The sequence below is a fragment of the Oreochromis niloticus genome, linkage group LG3 (assembly GCF_001858045.2).
Source record: "Oreochromis niloticus isolate F11D_XX linkage group LG3, O_niloticus_UMD_NMBU, whole genome shotgun sequence".
Lineage (NCBI taxonomy): Eukaryota > Metazoa > Chordata > Actinopteri > Cichliformes > Cichlidae > Oreochromis > Oreochromis niloticus.
The window spans coordinates 79,192,687-79,215,390 of record NC_031967.2 but is presented as its reverse complement, the minus strand read 5'-3'; the positions used below and the strand labels follow the sequence as shown (position 1 = coordinate 79,215,390).

At 37.9% G+C, this 22,704-nt stretch overlaps 2 protein-coding genes across 2 annotated transcripts; both read right to left on the bottom strand.

Moving 5' to 3' along the window:
• Positions 1 to 610: 610 nt before the first annotated feature.
• On the bottom strand, positions 611 to 17,541 carry LOC109194479 (interferon-induced protein 44). The gene is made up of 10 exons (XM_019356381.2): positions 17,518 to 17,541; positions 17,258 to 17,293; positions 3,553 to 3,579; positions 3,422 to 3,439; positions 3,261 to 3,294; positions 2,380 to 2,581; positions 2,046 to 2,195; positions 1,660 to 1,828; positions 1,246 to 1,346; positions 611 to 1,159 (listed from the first exon to the last, which is right to left on the bottom strand). The coding sequence occupies exons 2-10, from the start codon at positions 17,283 to 17,285 to the stop codon at positions 995 to 997; spliced, it is 894 nt and encodes a 297-aa protein (XP_019211926.1). The 5' UTR covers positions 17,286 to 17,293; positions 17,518 to 17,541; the 3' UTR covers positions 611 to 994.
• LOC112841756 (interferon-induced protein 44) lies at positions 14,140 to 16,625 on the bottom strand. The gene is made up of 6 exons (XM_025905373.1): positions 16,602 to 16,625; positions 15,917 to 16,118; positions 15,583 to 15,732; positions 15,197 to 15,365; positions 14,784 to 14,884; positions 14,140 to 14,702 (listed from the first exon to the last, which is right to left on the bottom strand). Exons 1-6 carry the CDS (start codon positions 16,604 to 16,606, stop codon positions 14,538 to 14,540), a joined length of 792 nt encoding a protein of 263 aa, XP_025761158.1. The 5' UTR covers positions 16,607 to 16,625; the 3' UTR covers positions 14,140 to 14,537.
• Positions 17,542 to 22,704: the final 5,163 nt, after the last annotated feature.

Here is a 22,704-nt window from a genome sequence, read left to right as displayed (position 1 = left end):
GTTCAGTACGAATGATTTGCTTTGGTACCTGGTCAAACTTAAGCTCTCCTCTGTGTGCAGCAAACTCGCAGGCAGCAGCTTCTCCCCCCTCGCTCACATGCGTGTTGTGCTCAGTCGCCTAGTGCCTGAGCTCGGATCATACCAAAATTAGGGGGAATTTACGACGGTGCCCCATGCTTCTGAAAAAATGACCCGGGCTTAAGCCCAGTAAGCCACCCCCCCGCTCCGCTGATGGTTGACTCCAAATCTCCCGAACACTATGTCGATTTGAGAACGGAAGACCGAAACAGGGAGACCAAGACCGAGACCAAGACAAAAGTCCGTCGAGACCAAGACGAGACCAAGACCGCGTAAAAGTGGTCTCGAGACCGGTCTCGAGACCAAGACCGGTCTCGAGACATCCAACTCTACCACAGTGCACACGTCTGATGTTGCTGTTGGCAGGTGGTCATAATGTTATGCCTGATCGTTGTATGTTCTTCACAGAAAATGAAAGAAAACTTATTCAGGAATATTTTTTAATTGTATCATTTTTATTTTGGTAAACACTGAAAAGGGTACAACAGACCTAAACACCATACAAGGTTTAATGCAAATGTATGGGACATTTATTTATCTTAAGTGCACATTTGCATTCTAACATGCAGAGTTGGGTGATGGCTACACAAGCTCATGGCTGGAGTGCATGTGTGAAATGTATCTGCAAAGACAATGACAGCTTTATTTTATTTGATTATAAATGTTCTTCGATATATTTCTGTGATGTTAGTCGATATTAAGAAAGGAAAAGAGAGAGATGAAACTTGTGTTTCTTTTCAGTTTAATCACACTCAGTCATATCAGCTTTTATTAACAACTTCCTGATTTTTATTTTATCTGGTAATTAACATCAACCTGTGTGGAAAAAGTGACTCTTATTGTACTGGGATTATGTATTATTCATCGAGTGTATTAGATCACTGTGTATGTCTGAAACTGTCAGGAATGTGTCAGTTTATAATTTAGAGTCAATGAAGTCTTCTCCCAGGTCAATCATCATTCTCAGTGCGCTCAGGATCAAAGTGTCGATGTCGTCATTCAGTTGTGTTTCTTCACTGTAGTTCTTCACAGGAAGGATGAAGTTAAGCGGGATCCCCAGTTTTGAGCTCAGATCTCCCATCTGAGTTTTTACAGAAACAAATAAATTACTGTAAGATCTGAGTACAGGTATCGATGTAATGTTAAATTTTTCCAGCCAAAATTCACCTTTCTCTTCACGAGCTTGCTTTTGTACGTATTCTTCAGGTCCTTTTCAGTTTCAGGACAGGCCTCATCAAATTTGGTAAGAACAGCTAACTGTGGAATACCTGGCAACATGAGATGTTTTATGATTAACTTGACAGGAATTTTTACTATGTATACAATTTGCACAACAACAACAACAATACTAGTGTTCCACTCTGATTGTCTTTCAGCAGAGACTGTGTCCATATTTAACCAGGTATAGTTATACATTTTTTGTTATCAGAAGTTTTAAGACAAGCAAGTCTAATGCAGAATTTCAGCCATGTTTTTCATGCACATGCATTTGTTTTCTTTTACAAGTAAAGTGTTAGAATAAATAACCAAGATGTTCTTTAAATGCACTGTAAGTCTGTTACACACTCAGTCCCCTCTTACCCAAGTCGCTGGCTGTCTCTCTGATGGCTTTCATCTTCTGTAACACTGAGCTGTTAATTTCTGTCGTGTTACCAGAGTAGAGACAAACCAGAACATGAACTCTGTCCTCTGGAGAAGGTGAAGGGTTGTAGCCAGAATCAGACGTGGACAATGGAGACGCAGGGTTGAACTGCAATATGTTACAAAGATCATAAGCAGTCATTGTATACTGTAACAAGAATCTCAATAATAACATGAATGAAAAAGACTGTGCATGTCTGTATTTTTTTAAAAACTTGACTAAATTCATCAATATATGATTTACTTTTTTGATCACAAAATAACATGAAGAAAATTAGAGAGTTTTACTAAAAGAGTAAACACAGTTCATAGTTTGATGATTGTACCTTATAACCCTCCTTCACATGTCCCATCATGGCCAGTTTGATGTCTTCCACTCTCACTCCTCGTCCACTCCCTTCTTCCAAACCCATCAGGTCATTGAAGACAAATGGGTAAAACTGCTCTGCGTCCTTCTTAATGTTGTGGGTTTCATACTGAAAGACAATAAAAGGTTTACAAACAACTTGGGAGGAGATACGATTTGTTTTAAACATAATCAAAAGTTTTAATTATTTATTAAATCTTGAACATGGTGTGTAGGCTAATATTTTATCATAAGTTACAGTTTCACTTGTTACATTTCCAGACATCGAGTCAGTGTAAATAAAAAGAAATTACTTTTTTGGTGAAACTTCCTTCCTTCTCGTTTGTTGCGTTGGTCAAAGCTGGAGAGGTTATTCTTCTCCGTAAGGCATTGCTGACAGAATTGATGAAGCTGGACTTCCCAGCACCGACTGGGCCATAGAGCAAAACTCTGACATGTCTCACTTGGTCATTTTGAAGCTGAAAATTCTTCACATACTGCAGATCTGCCTGGTTCCTGCAAATGGGGTTAAAACAACTTTAATATATTGTAGATGTACTTTAAAATGAAATCATCCTAATACCTCTGTGGGGTTGCTTTTTAAAGGAAAGCATTTAATTAAAAAAAGAGGTCAGTGCAGCAGTTAGATTAAAAACACGAGGACATCATAACATGGAAACACATTTGTGGAAAGGTCCTCATTTATGTCTCTGAAATGTAGATAAAATATAAAATGTAAATGTAGAAATGTAGATGACTCCTCCCTCCTGTCTTCATCATTAACGATCTAGTCCAGTATTTACTTGGGCGTTACTTAACCAATTAACTAATAACAAACTGTTATATGTCAGCTGGTTTATCTATGAAGATTGCTTAATTTGAATTTTTTTATATTTCCTGTAATTTATTTAAGCACATTATCAGAATAGCATGATGACATTTTCTGAATGGCATATCGTCAGGAATCATCAGATTTCCAATGCAAACTAAATACTGACCTCATGATGGAGCTATTTTAAAAAAGATAGACAATTACAGAAGCCACAGTAATTCATCCTGAGGAAAACATGCGTATTGGAAGTTGTCCATTTAATAAAGCCTGCATAGAAGCGTTCAGCAGTAGCATGTGAGGCATAAAATCCAGTCAGAAGCTGGTTTCCAGTCTTGTTCACAAGACTGGGAACTGTAGATTTACCCCCAAGATACTTGTCTCCACGGAGTTTTCAAAGCTGTAAATGAAATTAAAGGCATTTTAGAAAGTGAAATAGATGCAACTGTATTTGTAAACAGGAGAAAACAGTTTTATTCAAAATAATCTGCGAATAACAGTAACCAATGTTCTAAAATGAAACTTACTAGGAGAAGGTGGAGGTGCTACAAGATCAAATTAAAACACAAACAACATGAAACATATTAGACAGTTATGTGCACAAACATGTGCAAATAATTTGCAGAAATTGCGTTATTAAATTCATGAAATAACTTACTAGGACGACGTGGTGGAGCTGGAGGTGCTACAAAGTGAAACATACAGGAAGTAAAATACAGTTTCAGTTTCAATTAATATTTCTGAATTGTTTGTAGTGGGAATATAATAAGCAGCTCTTGCCTTGTCCTGCAACAGAGAACAATGTCTTTACTATATGTTACTTACGTGTAGGAGAAAAAGAGCCACCTCCCATGGTGAAAACTGAAGAAGTAAAAATAAATTTGATATTAATCAATAACACATAAAATATTTCACTGATCACCCCCCACCTCCAAAAAGAAAAAGTTTATGGAATAATTATAACCTTAAACTAAATGAGTTCCGAACTTGAACATAAAACCAAAGACTTTGCACAAATATTGTCTTCTACTTTAAATTAATGAAGGGAAGGAGGTAAAAATACAACTCTGTTACAGACTGGACTTTCCACACATAATAAAACAGAATAAAATTGAACTGTATGAATCACTAAGGCTCTTTTTGAACCTGCTAACAAACATGGTAAAGACATCTTACCTGTATTGTGATGCAGCTGCAGAGGCAAAGATCAAGTGAAGCTGTTGAAGGAAACACAGTCGGTCTTATATAGATGAATCTCATTCACTTTCACTTTCCTTATGACAAACCATGACTGTTGTAAAAAACCATTTCTGGGAAGCAATTTACCTGATGCTTTGCTTCTGACTTTTCCCTTACATGACTTTGCAATTACTAGAAAAGATCAAATGGACAAATGTATTTATCTTTCAAAATGTGAAACTCAGATTCTTTATAAGTGTTTGCAGGCTATAATTAATCATTACTGATGAACACACCAAATGGAAATGCCTGTTCACATATATTTACAGGTCCTTCTCAAAAGATTTGCATATTGTGATAAAGTTCATTATTTCCTGTAATGTACTGATAAACATTAGACTTTCATATATTTTAGATTCATTACACACAACTGAAGTAGTTCAAGCCTTTCATTGTTTTAATATTGATGATTTTGGCATACATAACTCATGAAAACCCAAAATTCCTATCTCAAAAAATTAGCATATCATGAAAAGGTTCTCTAAACGAGCTCTTAACCTAATCATCTGAATCAACGAATTAACTCTAAACACCTGCAAAAGATTCCTGAGGCTTTTAAAAACTCCCAGCCTGGTTCATTACTCAAAACTGCAATCATTGGTAAGACTGCCGACCTGACTGCTGTCCAGAAGGCCATCATTGACACCCTCAAGCAAGAGGGTAAGACAGAAAGAATTTTCTGAACGAATAGGCTGTTCCCAGAGTGCTGTATCAAGGCACCTCAGTGGGAAGTCTGTGGGAAGGAAAAAGTGTGGCAGAGAACGCTGCACAACGAGAAGAGGTGACCGGACCCTGAGGAAGATTGTGGAGAAGAACTGATTCCAGACCCTGGGGGACCTGCGGAAGCAGTGGACTGAGTCTGGAGTAGAAACATCCAGAGCCACCGTGTACAGGCGTGTGCAGGAAACGGGCTACAGGTGCCGCATTCCCCAGGTCAAGCCACTTTTGAACCAGAAACAGCGGCAGAAGCGCCTGACCTGGGCTACAGAGAAGCAGCACTGGACTGTTGCTCAGTGGTCCAAAGTACTTTTTTCGGATGAAAGCAACTTTTGCATGTCATTCGGAAATCAAGGTGCCAGAGTCTGGAGGAAGACTGGGGAGAGGGAAATGCCAAAATGCCTGAAGTCCAGTGTCAAGTACCCACAGTCAGTGATGGTCTGGGGTGCCATGTCAGCTGCTGGTGTTGGTCCACTGTGTTTTATCAAGGGTCAATGCAGCTAGCTATCAGGAGATTTTGGAGCACTTCATGCTTCCATCTGTTGAAAAGCTTTATGGAGATGAAGATTTCATTTTTCAGCACGACCTGGCACCTGCTCACAGTGTAAGAACCACTGGTAAATGGTTTACTGACCATGGTATTACTGTGCTCAATTGGCCTGCCAACTCTCCTGACCTGAACCCCATAGAGAATCTGTGGGATATTGTGAAGAGAAAGTTGAGAGACTCAAGACCCAACACTCTGGATGAGCTTAAGGCCGCTATCGAAGCATCCTGGGCCTCCATAACACCTCAGCAGTGCCACAGGCTGATTGCCTCCATGCCACGCCGCACTGAAGCAGTCATTTCTGCAAAAGGATTCCCAACCAAGTATTGAGTGCATAACTGACCATAATTATTTAAAGGTTGACTTTTTTTGTATTAAAAACACTTTTCTTTTACTGGTGGGATGAAATATGCTAATTTTTTGAGATAGGAATTTGGGGTTTTCATGAGTTATATATGCCAAAATCATCAATATTAAAACAATGAAAGGCTTGAACTACTTCAGTTGTGTGTAATGAATCTAAAATATATGAAAGTCTAATGTTTATCAGTACATTACAGGAAATAATGAACTTTATCACAATCTGCTAATATTTTGAGAAGGACCTGTATATTGTTTTATCTCTGAAACCAGCAGACTGCTCACTTATTGTTTTTCTGCAAAAAGTTGCCAATTTCTAAAATATTGATTTAGAGGCAACTTCCAAGACACGGGACGTAGATTTCCTACAAACCACATGCTTTATCGTAAAAATAAAACAGAAAGTGGAAGTGGGCAGGCTACTCTATAAAAGACCAAGTGCTCTCTTTGAGTAGTTTCACTGCATCCTCCTCTCTGCAGCAGTCACAGCAGCAGCACAAGGTAGGAAGCCAGACTGATGTTGTTTTATATGTTTTGGTATTTTAATTTCATTTTTTATCTGTCTGGTTGGTTTTGTTTTCTAGTTTGCATTTTCTGATGTTTGAGAACATGGATTACACAGAACAGTTTGTTAGCTGGAGACATATATCACTTTGCTTTTTTTTTCCTTTTTCTTTTTTTTTGCTTACACTATTAAACCTGAGTGTATTAATTGCTGCATTGCTGACTTTACCCTGCAATAGACTGATGATCTGTCCAAAGTGTACCTCCTTGTAGAGTATGTTAGCATAGACCTAACATAGTGGACTTGGACATCTGTTACCTTTTGCTTCTTATTTTTATATCTTTCTTTCTTTCAGGTCTTCAGATTTGATCATGGAAAAATCTAAAAGTAAGTGACAAATTGTTTAATGCAGATATCCAACTTAGTCACCACAGTCTTCTTGTTCATGGCATTGATGTAATTCTTATAATAATGATACCTCAATAATACCTCATTTTTATTATAGTGCTGAGTCATTATTAAAGTGCTGACGTTATGCCTGCTGCCTCGCCTCTGTCAGTGCGCCCCAGGGCAGCTGTGGCTACAGTGTAGCTTGCTATCCAACTTAGTCACTGCATTGAATTCATGTTGTTCTTAAAGGCATTGATGAAATTCTTATAACATTTATACTCATAATACCTCATTTTCATTATAGTGCTGACTAGGGATGGGTACCGGTATCCGGTGCCATTATAGCACCGGTTCTGACATAAACGGTAGTAACCAGACCGAAAAACAGCGCTTTATTTCGGTGCTCTTTTTCCTGAGATGTGATACACTTCAGATTCTAGCCAATCATTTTATGTTTCCAAGGATAGTAGGCGGGCCCAGGTACGTACGTTCTTTTAGAGCAGCGCTCTCTGCTTGAGTAGCTTAATGTTGTTCGTGTGTAATTTATGTTGAGTACGCTAACCACGTTATTATATTAATGCATGTAAGGTGAACTAGCAAACACTGTCGTAGTTACATGCGGCTGTCTTCTTGTTTGATGGCAGATACTCCCTTCACCCTGGCCAAAAAGGCTAAAATGACCAAAGAAAAAGTGGAAAACAGTTAAACATGAGAGGTTTTTGGACAAAGTTTGTGTTTTTTCCATTGTTTAAGCACTGCTTCCAGCCAAGAGTGATACCATATATGCCCTATAGCTGCAGAAAAGTCCGACAATGTTATCTTTTTACAAAAAACAGCTAAACATAAGATAAGATAACCTTTATTAGTCCCACACGTGGGAAATTTGTTTTGTTACAGCAGGAAGTGGACAGTGCAAAAGTTATGAAGCAAAAATTAGAATATAATAAGAATAAATACAGTACACAACTGTACAGAATAGAATAGAATAAATACTATATACAGTAGAATAAAATAGAATAAAATATACAATAGGATAAAAATAGAGTACAAATGCTTTATACAATTTGGTAAAAATACAACGATGCCAGAAAAGAGTATTGCACATTAGTCTTATTGCACATGTGTGGATGTGTGTGTTTTATCAGTTGGAGTCTTTGTTGTTGTCGTTTTTGGACGAAGTTTGTGTTCTCCATTCTTCCGAAAGGTTGGGAAAAGACTCCTCTACATGACACTGACAGTAAAACAAAATAATTGGTGGATTAACAGTGTTTCCAGAGTTTTTTCCATTGGAGGAAAAGTTTCAACCTCTTACCAATGCCACTCTTTTTCTTTTTACAAATCACACCACACTATGTACCACACTATGCATTACGTCATTACATGGTAAATACAACCTTGTTTCTTATCAAGAAGACAAAATTTGCCATTTAGTCATGTGTCAGAGTGAGCATCCAATCAAACTTTTTTTTTTAAAAAAGACCTAAAGCTTTTCTGTTAAGTTTTTCCTCTTTTCAAAATGTGTGCAGATGCAGTAAAGATCTACAGTTACTGTACAGCTGAGACCTTCGGGGCGGACAAAGATGTGCTGTACCAAGTTGTAAACTTGTCTCAACAGCTACTGGTGGAGAGCACAGACCTACAGGAATGCAACACTGTCATTGTTTTCTGCCCAATCAACATTCGTGTTAGGTCAGATGTGGAGGCAGCCATGTCTAAAGCACCAGGTACCATAAAGCTTGGTCACAGTAATATGAAGTGTGTTCAGTTTTCCATATTTTCTCTTTAACTTTACTCACTATCAATATGTTTATTAATATTTTAATTCAGTTTTGCAGATAATCATGGAAAAATCTTTTCTTATGGTTTCAGCCCTCTATCATTCAAAACAGTAACAATGCAATGGCTTTGTATTTGATTTTATTTATTTAGTGTTTTTTCTGCTGTGTGCAGGTGATAAAGACATCATCCTGGTTGTGATGCACCATACCCGAAAGACAGACTACTCAACAAGTGATACAGAGTGGTCTCAAATATTTCCAAATGTAATCCTGCATGTTGATGTTCTCTTTCATGAGACTGAGAGAGGATTACTGAGATGTCAAAAGAATAAACAGGCAATCTGTCAGATACAACAAAAACTACAGGACATTAGCAAACCAACCAACACTTTTGGACTGAGTTGTCTGATTGCCTGATTTTGTAGTAACACAGCTCGGACACTGACAATGAAAAAAACGGTGTAGTGGGGACTAGAACAACTAACGATTTACACTTTGCATGAAAAAGGATAAACCTGAATAGTCTAAATGAACAATATATTACTAATTACAATGTTGAATCTTTACAACATGAGATTTAATGTCACAACCAAACGAATGAAAATGCTGATACTGTAAGTGTTCATATCAAAGTGAATGATTGAATAAACTCTCGTGATAATATGAGTCCTCAGTTTCCTTTGTGGTAACACTTTATTTTAGCAGACCTATTTTGCACTTTTATGCTGTCTATAGAAAAAGATTGCATGGTTTACGGTAGAAAGTAGCATAGTTGTACACAGCTCTAACACATTTTACAAATGTTTAAGATCTTTTTAATGATTGATAATGAAACAAAAGTCTACATGAACATCAAGGAATACTTCAGATGTTATTGATTTTGTTTGTCAATAAATTCTTTGACAATTAATTCGGGCCCAGGGCCACCAAAAGCCCCTCCTTGTTCATGACAGTTTTCAGGAACCAGCCTGGCCCTGCCACCTCCCAGCCATGGGTTTTAGGGACCCTTCTCGGGGACCCCAGGGGTGTGGTCCTTGGGGCAGACCCTTGTGTCGTATCCACCATGACCCAGTTCCTGCATCAGCCGGCAGTGATGGGGTAAGCCAGCCCTTATGTGGTGTCAGATCCTTAACATAGGGAGGTTCAGGAAGCAGAGATGATCTCCGTTGTCCTTGCAAAGAAGACCCACAATGAGCGGGTAGGGTTCTACTCAAGTTATCTCATCTAAGTAAATTCAGACGTAAAAAATATTTAAATAAATTGTTTTACCAGTTGTTCTACTTTTTTAATCTAAAAAAAAAAAACCCACCTGATATTAGAGCTGCCGGGAGAAAGAAGTGTTGACTCATATTAGCTCAACACAAAAACTTGTGAGTTGATAAAGTGACATCCCTATAGAACGAAAAACATATTTTTTCAATAATACTCTTCTCCTGCCTACATTTACTCTGGCAACAAATATTTTAATGTTTTGTATCTGTTTGTGCTTTGTGTCATTTTCTCTTGTGAAGATAGGTGAGATTTTTTTCAGTTATGAGCTACTTTTATTTTCATTAATATAAAAACAGTTTAAGGCGAAATTACGCTTCACTTTCGATGAGGTCACTTAAAATACCTAATAACTTCTAACTGTCAGAAATAACCATCAATTACAAAATGATATAATTATTTATAAAACATTTATTAAGACACAAGCATGGAGCTCACATGTTAATCAATAAATATATAAATTTGCATCTAAAGACTTTATAATTTATTTAGAAAGAATACAATGATATAGGGCTTTATCAAGAATAAATATTTATAAATGAACACTAAGGTGAAGTAATGCTTTATAAATGATAAAATAAGATCTTAATAATGGCTTACTAAAGCTCAACAGTTCACACATCAAATAGAAACATGAATCACTTGTAATGATTAGAAACTTGATAGAATTTCAAATCTAGTTTGGGGAGTCATTCAGTGAGAAACAGTGAAATGATTTTCCATGTGAAAAGGTGGACAGCAGAAACAGAAAGAAACAGTGAGAACTAAAAGAGAAACAAAGAGCTTTGGAACAACGAGGCAGCAGGAGGACAGCTGCAGTTTAACAGCTTCAATTCACTGACAGGAAACAACATTAGAAACATCATCATCCTCAGCTCATCTGCTCCACTGACACTGACACCTTCAACGGCAACACCTTCACTTTACCATCCAAAGTATTAATGTATGGAAACATCCTGTGAGTGAAAGTGTGTGTGAAGGTGTGTATGTGTGTGTTAGTATCAGGATCAGAGAACGACAGCTTTCCTCTGTTCCAGTCCAGATTCACTCTGATCCTCTGGAGCTTCTTCTCTAATGGGAGAGAAGCACAATTACTTTTGTCTGTAGAGGTTCTTCAAACACACCCAGTACCCACCCTGTACTTTCTCCAACCTCAACATCCAGGCTGTGAGTCCCTGAGTTAAAGCCCTCAGAGCCCAGGACAGAGCAGGAACAATCAATCCTCTCTGGATTATCAGGAAGCTGCTGCCTCTCTCCTCCTCATCTCACACTGGTCAGATCTTCAGACAGGATGAGGTTTGGATGAGCAGTGTTTGGGTCCAGAATGAGAGGAGTGTAGGAGACCATGTCCTTCATGTTGTTCCAGATGTTGAAGGTCAGGTTGCCCAGGTGTTTGGCCTGGTCTATCAGAGCTCCTGAGGGCAGCTGTGGATCATCCAGCAGGGGGCAGCGCTGGACTCTTTCCACTGCAGCCTTGTAGTTGTGCAGGAATGAGACGTCTTCAGCTCTCAGCTCCTCCTCTGTGGCTCTGACTGTGTCTGAAAGAGCTGCTATCTCTCTGCTCAGAGCCTCCATCTTCTCCTTCATCATCCCACTCTTCTGCTCCTCTTCCTCCCTCAGTGCAGCCAGCCTGGCCTCCTCTTCCTCTGCTAGAAACTGGTGAAGCTTCTTAAACTGCTCCTTAATCTGCCTCTCTGTGTGTCGGGCCTGGACCTTAATGTGTTCTGCTGTTTGATCAAACTTCACTTGAACTTCTTCATATAACTTTAACTTCTTTATTGTCATTGCACAGTCATACCTTGTACATTAGTACAATGAAAATGGTAATTAACCCACATCGGCACCACACACAACTAAACACAGCACAACACAGCAACTTAAAGTGGATTTTTGTAAAGTGCAAGAAACGTATGAGTAAAAAAAGGTATCTCTTAATTGATAAATAAAAAAATAATAATTGAATGTTCATTCCACATTATTATTATTATTATTATCATTATCATTATTATTATTATTATTATTATTGTTGTTGTTGTTGTTGTTGTTGTTGTTACTGCCCCTCAAAATATCCAATCAGGTCAGCTGTTAGCTCTGATTTGGGCTAGTGCCCTGTTGTAAAACCTGACCTTGACCAGACATGAAAAAAGAGAGTGTTGATGAATCATGTTTTCTTCTACATCAGGTGGAGACCAGGTGCACGTGTGTCACTTACCTGACACCAGTATGCACTATGGAAAGAAGGCAAAGCTGACAGAGGCAGTTTGTAGCTATGGGCAATTTTCTGCTGCTTTAACGTAGGTCCTGTGGTACATGTGTAGGTTACTTTGACACATACATAATTATTATTGCAGACCATGTACACACTTCATGGAAACAGAACTCACTGATGACTATAGCCTTTTCATCAGGATAATGCCCCTGCCTCAAAGTAAAAATGTTCTAGGAGCACAACGGTGAGCTTCAACTGATGACAAATTACTCAGGTCAGGTCTGGATTACTCAGAGTGGGATGTTCTGGTAAAACAAGTCTAAACCATGAAGGCTCCACAACGCAGGTTGCAAATATTGCTAATCTACGCACACCTTCAGGAGTCCAGTGAAATCCATGCGTCAATGGGTGAGGGATGTTTTGACAGCAAGAGGGGGACCAACAAGATATTAGGCAGGTGGCAATGTTCCTTCCAAGCTGCGCACATGCGCAATTGCGCATTGCTGGCACTGTCTCTACGCACAGAAAATCTGCATTGCGCACAAAAAAAAAAGAAAAAGAAAATCGTAAATATGTTAACAACTCTGTTTTGCAGTGTTAGTCAGTAAGTGACTGGCTGCTCCTGTATGGGATTAGAACGATGCCAACTTATCCCATAGTCCAGCCAATTGAGCTAACCCCCCCCCCAGCCTTTCCTATTGGTGGAAATATTTACCATGTCAACCAATCAAGAAATGATATGACAACGTGGCATTTAGTTGTTTAGGAAGGGGGAAGTTTTAGGAGTGACAGCGGTGTTTTGAGATGTGAGAGATTTGAAACATTTAGCGCAAATCTTGTGTAGTTAGTGTGTAGTTAGTGTGTAGTTAGTGTGTAGTGTAGTCAATAGTTTTGTTGTGTGTGTCAGAACAATGAGGCGACTGCTGAGTGTTACAGGTGTTACAGGAGTGATACATCTCCTGTTGTCAGGCCTGCAAGTATCAGGCTGTTGTTCTACTTTATCTCATAATGGACAGAAATTATTTTTTGGAGTGGCACAAATAATTTGTGTGGCATCAGATTTGATGCAGAACAGCTGATTGTTCTGTAAATAGTTTGAAATATTTATTTTAAAAATCGCCTTGGCTGCATTTTTAGGTAAATAGCTGCAAGAAACTTTGTTGTTTGCAAAACTCAGTTACTTTTTTTGAAGAAGTAACTATATAATTAATTGCCCAACATTGGTCATTATATACTGAATTTTGCAGACAGAGAGTTACAGACTCTCTCCGAGAATACAGACTCATACTCATTGTCAATAGAAAATTGTACTAAGTAGTCAGTATAATCTTTTAATGATATAAGTCTGCATATGGTAGAGTACTGCATGTTAACCTTTTGATGACTTAGGCTGTTGGGTGGTGATGTTGGGTTTAGATTTTATTATTGTCATTTGTATTAAGAAATATTTAACCATATATGCTTAGAGGTGTATAATCGATTGTGTAGTGAAAGGATGTGTGATCTTCAGTAGTCTGCAAAGGCTTTGTGTGCATTCCAGAGTGTTCTGGCATTCACACCCACATCCTGGAAGCACACACACACACACACACACACACACACACACACACACATATACACATCCACATTCCAATGTAATATGGAAAACGCACCCAATGATGTATATAAATACAGACCAGGGCAGTGGCAGAGCGGAGTCTCGGAGCCCTCACTTCTGTGCGAGTGCTCTGTGGCTGCCCTTGCTGCAAGTAAAACTGTGTGTTTCTCCTCTCTGATTCTCAGCTGAAGAAGTGTCATAGAATCTCTTGACACTCATAATACAAGTCAGAGCTTTATAAAACAAATTTTGTGTTTTCAAAATTGGAGTTATTGGAGTTGGAGTTATTTTTACTTCTAATAGTAATAGGCATGCTATTGCTTCTAATAGTGTTAACATACTGCACAGGTCATGAACAAGAGTTTTTTTAATTTTCATTGTAAGTGGGCTAAAGCAGTTAATTAAAAGTAGTCTAACATAAATGTAAATGCTGTAATTTGATTATTTTAATAAACCATGTAACTTGGATGGATTAGATGCTGCTGTGACCACAGTGCACACGTCTGATGTTGCTGTTGGCAGGTGGTCATAATGTTATGCCTGATCGTTGTATGTTCTTCACAGAAACTGAAAGAAAACTTATTCAGGAATATTTTTTAATTGTATCATTTTTATTTTGGTAAACACTGAAAAGGGTACAACAGACCTAAACACCATACAAGGTTTAATGCAAATGTATGAGACATTTATTTATCTTCAGTGCACATTTGCATTCTAACATGCAGAGTTGGGTGATGGCTACACAAGCTCATGGCTGGAGTGCATGTGTGAAATGTATCTGCAAAGACAATGACAGCTTTATTTTATTTGATTATAAATGTTCTTCGATATATTTCTGTGATGTTAGTCGATATTAAGAAAGGAAAAGAGAGAGATGAAACTTGTGTTTCTTTTGCAGAAATGACTTTCAGCTTTCAGTAAAGTGACTCTTATTATACTGGGATTATGTATTATTCATCGAGTGTATTACATCACTGTGTATGTCTCAAACTGTCAGGAATGTGTCAGTTTATAATTTATAATTTAATTTATTTATAATTTAGAGTCAATGAAGTCTTCTCCCAGGTCAATCATCATTCTCAGTGCGCTCAGGATCAAAGTGTCGATGTCGTCATTCAGTTGTGTTTCTTCACTGTAGTTCTTCACAGGAAGGATGAAGTTAAGCGGGATCCCCAGTTTTGAGCTCAGATCTCCCATCTGAGTTTTACAGAAACAAATAAATCACTGTAAGATCTGAGTACAGGTTTGCAATGTTTCATTTACCCAACCAAAATTCACCTTTCTCATCACGAGCTTGCTTTTGTACACATTCTTCAGGTCCTTTTCAGTTTCAGGACAGGCCTCATCAAATTTGGTAAGAACAGCTAACTGGGGAATACCTGCAATATGAGATGTTTTATGATTAACTTGACAGGAATTTTTACTATGTATACAATTTGCACAACAACAACAACAATACTAGTGTTCCACTCTGATTGTCTTTCAGCAGAGACTGTGTCCATATTTAACCAGGTATAGTTATACATTTTTTGTTATCAGAAGTTTTAAGACAACCAAGTCTAATGCAGAATTTCAGCCATGTTTTTCATGCACATGCATTTGTTTTCTTTTACAAGTAAAGTGTTAGAATAAATAACCAAGATGTTCTTTAAATGCACTGTAAGTCTGTTACACACTCAGTCCCCTCTTACCCAAGTCGCTGGCTGTCTCTCTGATGGCTTTCATCTTCTGTAACACTGAGCTGTTAATTTCTGTCGTGTTACCAGAGTAGAGACAAACCACAACATGAACTCTGTCCTCTGGAGAAGGTGAAGGGTTGTAGCCAGAATCAGACGTGGACAATGGAGACGCAGGGTTGAACTGCAATATGTTACAAAGATCATAAGCAGTCATTGTATACGATAACAAGAATCTCAATAATAACATGAATGAAAAAGACTGTGCATGTCTGTATTTTTTAAAAAACTTGAATAAATTCATCAATATATGATTTACTTTTTTGATCACAAAATAACTTGAAGAAAATTAGAGAGTTTTACTAAAAGAGTAAACACAGTTCATAGTTTGATGATTGTACCTTATAACCCTCCTTCACATGTCCCATCATGGCCAGTTTGATGTCTTCCACTCTCACTCCTCGTCCACTCCCTTCTTCCAAACCCATCAGGTCATTGAAGACAAATGGGTAAAACTGCTCTGCGTCCTTCTTAATGTTGTGGGTTTCATACTGAAAGACAATAAAAGGTTTCCAAACAACTTGGGAGGAGATACGATTTGTTTTAAACATAATCAAATGTTTTAATTACTTATTAAATCTTTAACATGGTCTGTAGGCTAATATTTTACCATAAGTTACAGTTTCACTTGTTAAATTTCCAGACATCGAGTCAGTGTAAATAAAAAGAAATTACTTTTTTGGTGAAACTTCCTCCCTCCTCGTTTGTTGCGTTGGTCAAAGCTGGAGAGGTTATTCTTCTCCGTAAGGCATTGCTGACAGAATTGATGAAGCTGGACTTCCCAGCACCGACTGGGCCATAGAGCAAAACTCTGACATGTCTCACTTGGTCATTTTGAAGCTGAAAATTCTTCACATACTGCAGATCTGCCTGGTTCCTGCAAATGGGGTTAAAACGAGTTTAATATATTGTAGATGTACTTTTAACATGAAATCATCCTAATACCTCTGTGGGGCTGCTTTTTAAAGGAAAGCATTTAATTAAAAAAAGAGGTCAGTGCAGCAGTTAGATTATAAACACGAGGACATCATAACATGGAAACACATTTGTGGAAAGGTCCTCATTTATGTCTCTGAAATGTAGATAAAATATAAAATGTAAATGTAGAAATGTAGATGACTCCTCCCTCCTGTCTTCATCATTAACGATCTAGTCCAGTATTTACTTGGGCGTTACTTAACCAATTAACTAATAACAAACTGTTATATGTCAGCTGGTTTATCTATGAAGATTGCTTAATTTGAATATTTTTATATTTCCTGTAATTTATTTAAGCACATTTTCAGAATAGCATGATGACATTTTCTGAATGGCATATCGTCAGGAATCATCAGATTTCCAATGCAAACTAAATACTGACCTCATGATGGAGCTATTTTAAAAAAGATAGACAATTACAGAAGCCGCAGTAATTCATCCTGAGGAAAACATGCGTATTGGAAGTTGTCCATTTAATAAAGCCTGCATAGAAGCGTTGAGCAGTAGCATGTGAGGCATAAAATCCAGTCAGAAGCTGGTTTCCAGTCTTGTTCACAAGACTGGGAACTGTAGATTTACCCCCAAGATACTTGTCTCCACGGAGTTTTCAAAGCTGTAAATGAAATTAAAGGCATTTTAGAAAGTGAAATAGATGCAACTGTATTTGTAAACAGGAGAAAACAGTTTTGTTCAAAATAATCTGCGAATAACAGTAACCAATGTTCTAAAATGAAACTTACTAGGAGAAGGTGGAGGTGCTACAAGATCAAATTAAAACACAAACAACATGAAACATATTAGACAGTTATGTGCACAAACATGTGCAAATAATTTGCAGAAATTGCGTTATTAAATTCATGAAATAACTTACTAGGGGGACGTGGTGGAGCTGGAGGTGCTACAAAGTGAAACATACAGGAAGTAAAATACAGTTTCAGTTTCAATTAATATTTCTGAATTGTTTGTAGTGGGAATATAATAAGCAGCTCTTGCCTTGTCCTGCAACAGAGAACAATGTCTTCACTATATGTTACTTACGTGTAGGAGAAGAAGAGCTACCTCCCATGGTGAAAACTGAAGAAGTAAAAATAAATTTGATATTAATCAATAACACATAAAATATTTCACTGATCACCCCCCACCTCCAAAAAGAAAAAGTTTATGGAATAATTATAACCTTAAACTAAATGAGTTCCGAACTTGAACATAAAACCAAAGACTTTGCACAAATATTGTCTTCTACATTAAAGTAATGAAGGGAAGGAGGTAAAAATACAACTCCGTTAAAGACATCTTACCTGTATTGTGATGCAGCTGCAGAGGCAAAGATCAAGTGAAGCTGTTGAAGGAAACACAGTCGGTCTTATATAGATGAATCTCATTCACTTTCGCTTTCCTTATGACAAACCATGACTGTTGTAAAAAACCATTTCTGGGAAGCAATTTATCTGATGCTTTGCTTTCCTGACACTTTTTGATCCAAACCTCATCTGACTTTTCCCTTACATGACTTTGCAATTATTAGAAAAGATCAAATGGACAAATGTATTTATCTTTCAAAATGTGAAACTCAGAAGTGTTTGCAGGCTATAATTAATCATTACTGATGAACACAGCAAATGAAAATGCCTGTTCACATATATTTACAGGTCCTTCTCAAAGAATTAGCATATTGTGGTAAAGTTCATTATTTCCTGTAATGTACTGATAAACATTAGACTTTTATATATTTTAGATTCATTACACACAACTGAAGTAGTTCAAGCCTTTCATTGTTAATATTGATGATTTTGGCATACATAACTCATGAAAACCCAAAATTCCTATCTCAAAAAATTAGCATATCATGAAAAGGTTCACTAAACGAGCTATTAACCTAATCATCTGAATCAACGAATTAACTCTAAACACCTGCAAAAGATTCCTGAGGCTTTTAAAAACTCCCAGCCTGGTTCATTACTCAAAACTGCAATCATTGGTAAGACTGCCGACCTGACTGCTGTCCAGAAGGCCATCATTGACACCCTCAAGCAAGAGGGTAAGACAGAAAGAAATTTCTGAACGAATAGGCTGTTCCCAGAGTGCTGTATCAAGGCACCTCAGTGGGAAGTCTGTGGGAAGGAAAAAGTGTGGCAGAGAACGCTGCACAACGAGAAGAGGTGACCGGACCCTGAGGAAGATTGTGGAGAAGAACTGATTCCAGACCCTGGGGGACCTGCGGAAGCAGTGGACTGAGTCTGGAGTAGAAACATCCAGAGCCACCGTGTACAGGCGTGTGCAGGAAACGGGCTACAGGTGCCGCATTCCCCAGGTCAAGCCACTTTTGAACCAGAAACAGCGGCAGAAGCGCCTGACCTGGGCTACAGAGAAGCAGCACTGGACTGTTGCTCAGTGGTCCAAAGTACTTTTTTCGGATGAAAGCAACTTTTGCATGTCATTCGGAAATCAAGGTCCCAGAGTCTGGAGGAAGACTGGGGAGAGGGAAATGCCAAAATGCCTGAAGTCCAGTGTCAAGTACCCACAGTCAGTGATGGTCTGGGGTGCCATGTCAGCTGCTGGTGTTGGTCCACTGTGTTTTATCAAGGGTCAATGCAGCTAGCTATCAGGAGATTTTGGAGCACTTCATGCTTCCATCTGTTGAAAAGCTTTATGGAGATGAAGATTTCATTTTTCAGCACGACCTGGCACCTGCTCACAGTGTAAGAACCACTGGTAAATGGTTTACTGACCATGGTATTACTGTGCTCAATTGGCCTGCCAACTCTCCTGACCTGAACCCCATAGAGAATCTGTGGGATATTGTGAAGAGAAAGTTGAGAGACTCAAGACCCAACACTCTGGATGAGCTTAAGGCCGCTATCGAAGCATCCTGGGCCTCCGTAACACCTCAGCAGTGCCACAGGCTGACTGCCTCCATGCCACGCCGCATGGAAGCAGTCATTTCTGCAAAAGGATTCCCGACCAAGTATTGAGTGCATAACTGAACATAATTATTTGAAGGTTGACTTTTTTTGTATTAAAAACACTTTTCTTTTATTGGTCGGATGAAATATGCTAATTTTTTGAGATAGGAATTTGGGGTTTTCATGAGTTATGTATGCCAAAATCATCAATATTAAAACAATGAAAGGCTTGAACTACTTCGGTTGTGTGTAATGAATCTAAAATATATGAAAGTCTAATGTTTATCAGTACATTACAGGAAATAATGAACTTTATCACAATCTGCTAATATTTTGAGAAGGACCTGTATATTGTTTTATCTCTGAAACCAGCAGACTGCTCACTTATTGTTTTTCTGCAAAAAGTTGCCAATTTCTAAAATATTGATTTAGAGGCAACTTCCAAGACACGGGAGGTAGATTTCCTACAAACCACATGCTTTATCGTAAAAATAAAACAGAAAGTGGAAGTGGGCAGGCTACTCTATAAAAGACCAAGTGCTCTCTTTGAGTAGTTTCACTGCATCCTCCTCTCTGCAGCAGTCACAGCAGCAGCACAAGGTAGGAAGCCAGACTGATGTTGTTTTATATGTTTTGGTATTTTAATTTCATTTTTTTTTATCTGTCTGGTTGGTTTTGTTTTCTAGTTTGCATTTTCTGATGTTTGAGAACATGGATTACACAGAACAGTTTGTTAGCTGGAGACATATATCACTTTGCTTATTTTTTCCTTTTTCTTTTTTTTTGCTTACACTATTAAACCTGAGCGAATTAACTGCTGCAATGCTGACTTTACCCTGCAATAGACTGATGATCTGTCCAAAGTGTACCTCCTTGTAGAGTATGTTAGCATAGACCTAACATAGTGGACTTGGACATCTGTTACCTTTTGCTTCTTATTTTTATATCTTTCTTTCTTTCAGGTCTTCAGATTTGATCATGGAAAAATCTAAAAGTAAGTGACAAATTGTTTAATGCAGATATCCAACTTAGTCACCACAGTCTTCTTGTTCATGGCATTGATGTAATTCTTATAATAATGATACCTCAATAATACCTCATTTTTATTATAGTGCTGAGTCATTATTAAAGTGCTGACTTTATGCCTGCTGCCTCGCCTCTGTCAGTGCGCCCCAGGGCAGCTGTGGCTACAGTGTAGCTTGCTATCCAACTTAGTCACTGCATTGAATTCATGTTGTTCTTAAAGGCATTGATAAAATTCTTATAACATTTATACTCATAATACCTCATTTTCATTATAGTGCTGACTAGGGATGGGTACCGGTATCCGGTGCCATTATAGCACCGGTTCTGACATAAACGGTAGTAACCAGACCGAAAAGCAGCGCACATTTCGGTGCTTTATTTCGGTGCTTTTTTTCCTGAGATGTGATACACTTCAGATTCTAGCCAATCATTTTATGTTTCCAAGGATAGTAGGCGGGCCCAGGTACGTACGTTCTTTTAGAGCAGCGCTCTCTGCTTGAGTAGCTTAATGTTGTTCGTGTGTAATTTATGTTGAGTACGCTAACCACGTTATTATATTAATGCATGTAAGGTGAACTAGCAAACACTGTCGTAGTTACATGCGGCTGTCTTCTTGTTTGATGGCAGATACTCCCTTCACCCTGGCCAAAAAGGCTAAAATGACCAAAGAAAAAGTGGAAAACAGTTAAACATGAGAGGTTTTTGGACAAAGTTTGTGTTTTTTCCATTGTTTAAGCACTGCTTCCAGCCAAGAGTGAGACCATATATGCCCTATAGCTGCAGAAAAGGCTAACATTGTTATCTTTTTACAAAAAAACAGCTAAACATAAGATAAGATAACCTTTATTAGTCCCACACGTGGGAAATTTGTTTTGTTACAGCAGGAAGTGGACAGTGCAAAAGTTATGAAGCAAAAATTAGAATATAATAAGAATAAATACAGTACACAACTGTACAGAATAGAATAGAATAAATACTATATACAGTAGAATAAAATAGAATAAAATATACAATAGGATAAAAATAGAGTACAAATGCTTTATACAATTTGGTAAAAATACAATGATGCCAGAAAAGATTATTGCACATTAGTCTTATTGCACATGTGTGGATGTGTGTGTTTTATCAGTTGGAGTCTTTGTTGTGGAGTCTGAGAGGTTTTTGGACGAAGTTTGTGTTCTCCATTCTTCCGAAAGGTTGGGAAAAGACTCCTCTACATGACACTGACAGTAAAACAAAATAATTGGTGGATTAACAGTGTTTCCAGAGTTTTTTCCATTGGAGGAAAAGTTTCAACCTCTTACAAATGCCACTTTTTTTCATTTTACAAATCACACCACACTATGTACCACACTATGCATTACTTCATTACATGGTAAATACAACCTTGTTTCTTATCAAGAAGACAAAATTTGCCATTTAGTCATGTGTCAGAGTGAGCATCCAATCAAACTTTTTTTAAGAAAAAAGACCTAAAGCTTTTCTGTTAAGTTTTTCCTCTTTTCAAAATGTGTGCAGATGCAGTAAAGATCTACAGTTACTGCACAGCTGAGACCTTCGGGGCGGACAAAGATGTGCTGTACCAAGTAAACTTGTCTCAACAGCTACTGGTGGAGAGCACAGACCTACGGGAATGCAACACTGTCATTGTTTTCTGCCCAATCAACTCTCGTGTTGGGTCAGATGTGGAGGCAGCCATGGCTAAAGCACCAGGTACCATAAAGCTTGGTCACAGTAATATGAAGTGTGTTCAGTTTTCCATAATTTCTCTTTAACTTTACTCACTATCAATATGCTTATTAATATTTTAATTCAGTTTTGCAGATAATCATGGAAAAATCTTTTCTTATGGTTTCAGCCCTCTATCATTCAAAACAGTAACAATGCAATAGCTTTGTATTTGATTTTATTTATTTAGTGTTTTTTCTGCTGTGTGCAGATAATAAAGACATCATCCTGGTTCTGATGCACCATACCCGAAAGACAGACTACTCAACAAGTGGGACAGGATGGTCTCAAATATTTCCAAAAGTAATCCTGCATGTTGATGTTCTCTTTCATGAGACTGAGAGAGGATTACTGAGATGTCAAAAGAATAAACAGGCAATCTGTCAGATACAACAAAAACTACAGGACATTAGCAAACCAACCAACACTTTTGGAGTGCTGGGTTGTCTGATTGCCTGATTTTGTAGTAACACAGCTCGGACACTGACAATGAAAAAAACGGTGTAGTAGGGACTAGAACAACTAACGATTTACACTTTGCATGAAAAAGGATAAACCTGAATAGTCTAAATGAACAATATATTACTAATTACAATGTTGAATCTTTACAATATGAGATTTAATGTCACAACCAAACGAATGAAAATGCTGATACTGTAAGTGTTCATATCAAAGTGAATGATTGAATAAAGTCTCGTGATAATATGAGTCCTCAGTTTGCTTTGTGGTAACACTTTATTTTAGCAGACCTATTTTGCACTTTTATGCTGTGTATAGAAAAAGATTGCATGGTTTACGGTAGAAAGTAGCATAGTTGTACACAGCTCT

Coding starts and splice junctions, on each gene's coding strand:
- LOC112841756 (XM_025905373.1), bottom strand. Junction 15,733..15,916: donor GAGGAAGTTTCACCAAAAAA/GTAATTTCTTTT, acceptor ATTGTCTTTCAG/TATGAAACCCACAACATTAA. Junction 14,885..15,196: donor AGAGACAGCCAGCGACTTGG/GTAAGAGGGGAC, acceptor CTCATATTGCAG/GTATTCCCCAGTTAGCTGTT.
- LOC109194479 (XM_019356381.2), bottom strand. CDS start 17,285: ATGGGAGGTAGCTCTTCTTCTCCTACAC. Junction 1,347..1,659: donor AGAGACAGCCAGCGACTTGG/GTAAGAGGGGAC, acceptor TCATGTTGCCAG/GTATTCCACAGTTAGCTGTT. Junction 1,160..1,245: donor GCAAGCTCGTGAAGAGAAAG/GTGAATTTTGGC, acceptor GTAAAAACTCAG/ATGGGAGATCTGAGCTCAAA.